A 7,092-nucleotide genomic window follows, 5' to 3' on the forward strand; every position below is an offset into this window, starting at 1 on the left:
TGTCCTCAAGTCCAACATGCACAGTCTCCATCCCTGCCCTCTACAGCCAAGATGCTGAACAACAGCTCAACCTGGAGCTGGGCTGCTGTGAGTCGCTGGCGACGGCGTAGGCTGCAGCCCCTGTGGCAGTGGGTTGCTATGGGCTACCGTATGTAGCCAGCAGCCAGCGTGAGCGGCCAGCAGCCACAGTGAGCGGCTGTCCAGAAGCTGGCAACTGATGTGCCTCACCCAGGAAGAGCGCAATGATGGTGCCAACTTGGGCCAGTGAAGCAACGTCCTCCACAACTAAACTGAAGAACAAAAAGACAGCAACTTGTCTATTCCCATCTCCCAATTCCCCAATAAAAAAAATCTTTAAAAAAAGAAAGGAAGGGGGTAAAGATGGGAGAGCACTGTGTAAGATACTATAATACTGAAGTGATCCAGGACACACAGGTTTTGGCAAAAGCTTACACATGTGAAATGAACTCATGATGAAGTCACCTACTCCTATGACAGAAGGCCAATAACTATCCTAAGATTCTAGAAGCCTGATGGTTTTCTGGGTCAGAGCCAAGACCATAAAGTTGTGAGGCCTTAGAATCAACCTAAAATCCATCTTTGATTTAGATGATGGTTCTCATTCAATAAGCTAGTGAACACTTTTACTTTTCTATATGCCTAGTTGGTTCATCCTGGTTCTCTCAGATGTATGATCCTAGCAAAATGAACAATGGTTTTGTTTTGTATTATTTTGTCACTACCTTTTTTGCTCAAGGACCACTTTGTCCCAGAATGTTATTTTCTTTATAAAAGCTGCAAACTCATCTCATAATGAGGCAGAGAACAGTAGGAGCAGATATTCATTGAGGCATGTGTATTCAGAAAATTAAAGCTGAGAGTCTCAGCTATAACTAACCAATCTCCAAATTCAAAAGACCCTAACACTCAGGCTCCTTTCAAAACTGGACTCACGTTTAGCTTACAGGAAGATACTCTACTCAAAGTTTCCAGGAAATTGAAATTGGAGAATTTTTCAGATCCTCTAAGGTAGATTCCCAATCACTTTCCACATTAGTCTACAGGAACAAAGTAAAGGCAAGAGACGGTTTTACCTCCTGTGGGTTTACGGCAGTTAAGACAGAAACCTCATAGGATTGCCTCCCTGACTGCATGGTCACCAAGTGATGTGTCACATCAGGCACTGAAGACAGGGGACGTGGGGATCCTTCAGCAAGCACCTCTGTGAAACAGCAAAAAAACGTTTCAATGAAAAGTGAATTCATAGATATACCTACCTGCATTATCAAACCTCTTACTGAGAACTCTAAAAACTGTTCCCTGAAAAACTGAATCCCACGTTCCTGTATTTCTTCCAAAATAATTCCTATCTTATAATCCTTATCAGTGAATTCGGAAAGTATTACAAAAGGGAGATGGGGAGAAAAGGTAAACAATCTTGATATAGTAGCTGACCATTTTTCAATACACCAATTTAGAGTAATACAGCTTTAGCACTTTTACCTGGGTTAAAACTGTGTGAAACAGGGTAAAAGCTGCTTTGGTAGGCCAATCCGGAAACCAGAGCCAACTCTTAAAGCAGCCACCAATGATACAAATAGCACAGTATGCGCAGGTCAAGAACTTAAATTTAACTTCAAAGTTCCTACTCAGTGACCCTTCCTCCCTTGAGACTTTCTTCTTTAAGGCTGGCAAAAGTATAATAGCTCCATGCAGTTTCTGTGCCTCATGCTTCAGTTAACCACCAGTTACCACTCATGAAACAGAGGAGGCTTATTGTGGAGCGCACTCTGGGCCTTGTTGGTTCCATGTTACAGAAATATGGTCATTTATGCCCCAAACTGAATGAGTAAGAGATGAGTAACTAAAACATAGATCTCAAACTTATTAAATGTTTACCAGCGGGATCACCATGAAGATCTTCTGGAAATAGTTTATACATAAACCACTTAGTCCTCAAATATATTAAAAGTTTCTTCTAGGGGCTTTTTAGCTTATTCTGCTCTTCTGAATTACGCCACATAATTTAACGTTTGCTTATATACTTCTTCTATTCACTCAATGTTGTTTCCCATATGTAAGTTTTGGCTTCTCAACTAATTTTGAGGTCCCTGTCTTCTACTTTTATCTTTCCCATGGTGCCAGGCACAGAGTAGGCACTGAACAAATGCATGCTGACCTCACCTGTTAAGTTTTTCAGAGAAGAGGGCCTGGCCTGTGTAACTTGGGTGAAATTTCTATACCAGAGAGGAGCAACTGTTTCCTAGAGAGCCCTTTATTTTCTCCAGAAGATATGGCTTTTGAAGGTATGGAGAAATTGCTTTATATCTCCTCTGTAAAACCTGGTTATGTTCTGTTTAAATGTTTTAAAAGTTAAGTTCTTCCATAACTGCAACAGGAAAGATAAAAATAGTTGGGCTAGGATGCTAGGATTACTCTTTAAAATTTTTCTCTTTATTCTTTTGTTACATCATTTTTTCAATGAATTTTTTTTTCCCATAAATTCACTTATCCACTCCAGAAGACAAAGAACACAAAGGCTACTCATTCATACCACAGCTACTCACAAGAAATGAAATTAATTAAAACCTCCATTTTGGAGACAACCCGATTCCTTACTCCCTAGCTGTAGCCCATTTCCCCCAAATAAAGGAGAGGTGAAATTCTTACCATCATCAACTCCTAGGATAGAATTGGTATTTGGTAGGTTCAAGGACTCTCCGTCAAGGCTGGACTGGGAATTCATAGACACCAGGTTTTTACTGGGTACTGAAGCCTCTTCAAGCAAACTACTGCCCATTAGTGGCTCAGCTGCACAAAGAACAGGATGTGAGAGACATACAGACATACAGACATCAAGGCTGTGCCTGGTCCCCATTTTCTTTCAGAACTAGACGTTAACCTGTATCTTGGATACCACCTCCTGTTTCACCTACTTTTAGGAAGCAAGGATAAGCCTAGAAGGGAAGGGTTGAACCTCTTGGATAAACATCTTTGCTTGTGATCAGCATCCGGATAATTAGCACATGAAATGGGATGGGTAGATCCTTAAAAAGGAGTATTTGGAGTGAAATAATTGACTAAGGAAAGACATAGAAAAGGAATAATAAAAAGTTATCAAATTTGAGTTAGAGTAAAAAGGAAATCATGATTGATAAGTACAAAATGCCTAAACTCTAGTCACACAGAAATCTTTATCACAGTGATGCTCAAATGCTGGTTCATGGATCAACACTAGTTACCATCAAACTCATAGGGGAACTTTTAAAACTACAAATTCTGGGATCTTACTCCTAAATAATCTCATTTATCAGGTCTGTTTTGTTTGAGGGGGAGAGTGGACAAGCAATATGAATACACGTGTTTTAAAAACTTACAGATGATTTTACTTGTACAGCTACATTTCAAAACCACTAGCCTATCAAATAAGACCAGGTCTCTACCCAAAACAGATTCATCAAATTTCCTGATAACCAGGCAGGCCAGTTATTTGGCTTTTTGAACCCAGAAAATACAGCCCTCCACGATAGCCTCTCTCCTCACCAGTTTGCTCCTGCTCTTGACTCCTAGCAGCTCCCATCTGCAAGTGATGCTTTCTCATGTGCACATTCCTGCTCCCACTTTGAGAGAAGGTCTTCCCACAGACTTGACACTGATGAGGTTTCTCTCCTGAAACAGGGACCAGGTTAAGACAGGGGAGACAAATGACGAGGTACATTTCTGACAGCAAGAGAATGAACTCCAGGACTAGATGGAGAAGCCCAGAGAGTGTTAAACTAAACCTAAGGACCTGCTATTTCTCACACTCTGCACCTCCCCCCAGCCTTTCAACCTTCAGTACACAGGTCAAAGGCAGGAAAAGTGCACCAGGAAGGCTTAGCATGCTTAGTGTTCCCAGCCCCCAGTCCTTTCCAGACCTACACTACTGCTGCCTTCACAAAACCACATCTTTCGTATAAGACCGTGGAAGCCAAACACAATATTTACTTCCCTTTTCAGACAGAGCCTTCCATGGATCTTTAGGAGATGTACCATCTTCCAGGATTCCAACCCTGGGTCCATAATATCCTCTTATCCTATTTCCTGCCACCATTCTCACAGCCTTCAGCATTCACACTGGTGGGTCTTCTACACAATGATCTGAAGTGTCCTCAAGTCCAACATGCACAGTCTCCATCCCACCTACCCAGACAACCACACTTACAGCAGGCGTCAAAAATTCTACAGGGCACTAGTAGTAACTAACCAAAGTAAGTGAAATGGCCAGAACATTTTCAGAAAAGGCAAATCTACAGAAACAGAAAACTTACAGGTGGTTGCCTGGATCTGGGGATAGGAGCAAGAACTGACAGCAAAAGGTGCGCAAAGGAACTTTTTGGCGCGATGGAAGTGTTCTAAAATTGGATTATGGTGATGACTGTACAATTCTGTATATTTCCTAAAAATCACCGATTTGTACATTGACAATGGGTGACTTTTAAGATATATGCATTATACATCAAAAAAGCTGTTAATGGGGAAGAGGGGTTGTTACTTTGTGAGGGGTGAAAAGGATAACTATTGCATTCTGTACACCTGAAACTAACAATAAAATTAAAAAAAAAAAAGGCTGTTAAAAAATAACAGCAATGCACTGAAATACGGAGACCAGTGTGGACAAAGCTAAATGAGAAAAATGAGTCATAAGAGATGAGATTTGGCAGCAAGGTGGGGAATACAGTGAAAATACAGAAACCTATGAATTCAAACTAATACTAATGAGAGAGAAAAAGCAATGAAAATGTCACTTATCTGAAACTACTAGAAGAAACCACAGTACCAATTTCTTACTCTAAAAACTCACAAGAAAAGAATTATACATTAATCCTGTCTTTCCTGTACAAATTACCAAATAGCTCTAGTTGACAGAGAAGAAATGCATTGTACAGAAAAATTCCAGCTAATAAATGTGAATGGAATAATAGAATTAGAAAAACCACCATTTTACGATCCTAAGGAAATAATGGATTCGGGCATCATTCAGAGATGAAACCATAATGCGATCGTTTGCTAGGGAGCTTTACAATGTGAGGATCAGCCTGTTACCATCTGAACCCACTGATCAATTCTGACAACCAAGCACTGAGTCTCTATTGATGCAACACAAAATGAAGCACATCGAATCACCTGTAACATATCCTTGATCCTTTACAGAATTTAGGGCTTACTTCCATTTATAGGAAATATAGGGAAACACGTTAAATGACGTAAAAGCAAACCAATAAATCCAGAATGTGGGACATTCTACAGGACCTGTCCGTCTCTGTTGTGTAACAAGTCTGTGGCATGAAAAAAAAGTGAGTGTAGACAGGTCTCGATTCAAGGAGACTTACTAACCAAGTGCAGGAATGGACCTTGCTGGATCCTAATTTAAACTAACCCACTTTAAAAGACATTTTTGAGAAATGGAAAAAACGAAGCACGGCCTGGGTATGAAATAAAACCAAGGAATTACTGTTAATTTTGATAGGTTAAGACACTAGCATTGTTGTTATATAAGAAAATGTTTATTTTCTCTACTTTTATGTATTTTTGACAAAATTTTATGTAATGGTATAAAGTACAATTAAAAAAAAAACACTCTATAAGCCAAGCAAAACATATCTAACCTGCAGGCTATCGGTTTGCCACCTCTGCTTAGAACTTGTCATATGAAAAACTGTTCCACCTCTAGGATCTCAACTGTGAAATTCATATCCCTGATTGATGACACCTCTCCAACTCCCTTGCACCCACTGAACTGCTTTGCTGTCACAACTTCTAGTTCCTTCTCTCCCACACCTCTTGTTCTGGTTTCCCTTTGCTTCCCATGGCTAGCCATTTGAACCTGATTCCACCCTAGAATCTCGCCACTCTTGAGTTCTCTTCTGTCTTGGTAAGTCTCTGCTCTGAATTAACCTCCATCGCCCATATCTGATATAACTTACAAGGCACCCAGCATAGTGCCAAATAAATTTGCTGATCTCCTCAGAAAAATATCTAGGTTAGAAAGCAGTTCAATGGCTCAGCTGAAAATAATAACAATTAGATTTTTCCCCTTTGATATATGACCCTTTGAATACAATTATCAAGGGCTTTGATTTCTGATTCTGTCATGATAAAGAGGAAGCTTTATGGTGAACAGTTTGTTTCTTTCTAGATTTCTTTCTTTATAGCACTCCTTCACCCTTTTACCCTTTTGGCTCTCCACCTTCCCTAAAATCTATGAATGTCACAGGTTCTAGTACCTGAGTGAACCACCAAATGTTTTCGGAGGCTAGAATACTCAGCAAAGGAACGGCCACATCCTTGGGCTTCACAAAGGAAAGGCTTCTCTCCTAGAAACAGAAAATGAGATAATGACTGAGTCTCCTGATGAATTGACTACCTATCACTCTCTTTTCCCATCAACCTTATTCTGTTTCCAATGATTTACTCAATCTCTTGAATTCATGCTAATAATTTCAACTGAGCTATTTAGTAAATGCCACCTCTCAATGCTCTCCTAGGATACAGCCCACCAGACAACACTGCCCTTGTCTCTAGGAGTGGCTGCCTTTGAGCATCATACTTCCTTCTCTCTCCTGGCTCAAGAGCTGACCCCCCCCACTGTACTGACCTACCAACTTCAGTGAGCCCATCCCCTGAGGATGGCAAGATTAATAGTGCATATGCTGCCAAGATTTTTACCTTATATCAATTCTCTGTAAGAATAAGTTTCTACTTCCATTTAAAAATAGCTTTTTAAAGGTTATAATATAAATATTATACAGTCCTATTTTATAAAGCAAACAAATAAAAATGTATTTAGTATTTTTACAGGTACACAGAAAAATCTGTAACAATATGTTAAAAGTAGGTATCCTAGGGCCGGCCAAGTGGCTCAGTTGGTTAAAAGCTCGCTCAAGAGTGCGAGCTCTGAGCAACAGCGGTTTGAGTCCCGGCCCGAGCTGAGCTGCTGCTGAGCTGCCAACAGGTGGCAGGATGGCTCAGCTATAAAAAAAAAAAAAAGTAGGTATCCTAATAGTGGTATTACGGATTATTTATTTTCTTCCTTGTGTTTTTCTGTAATGT

At 40.2% G+C, this 7,092-nt stretch overlaps 1 protein-coding gene across 1 annotated transcript in view; it reads right to left on the reverse strand.

The window, feature by feature from the left end:
* The window catches only part of ZNF410 (zinc finger protein 410), a 52,698-nt gene that overhangs the window by 5,544 nt on the left and 40,062 nt on the right, over window positions 1-7,092 (reverse strand). Inside the window, exons 7-10 of the mRNA XM_019640290.1 lie at window positions 6,267-6,356; window positions 3,544-3,669; window positions 2,671-2,811; window positions 1,095-1,222 (exon numbers count right to left, since the gene is read on the reverse strand). Of these exons, the coding sequence (XP_019495835.1) occupies window positions 1,095-1,222; window positions 2,671-2,811; window positions 3,544-3,669; window positions 6,267-6,356 (485 nt within the window). The remainder of the gene's footprint in view (window positions 1-1,094; window positions 1,223-2,670; window positions 2,812-3,543; window positions 3,670-6,266; window positions 6,357-7,092) is intronic.

Source organism: Hipposideros armiger, unplaced genomic scaffold, assembly GCF_001890085.2.
Source record: "Hipposideros armiger isolate ML-2016 unplaced genomic scaffold, ASM189008v1 scaffold_49, whole genome shotgun sequence".
NCBI classification, from domain to species: domain Eukaryota; kingdom Metazoa; phylum Chordata; class Mammalia; order Chiroptera; family Hipposideridae; genus Hipposideros; species Hipposideros armiger.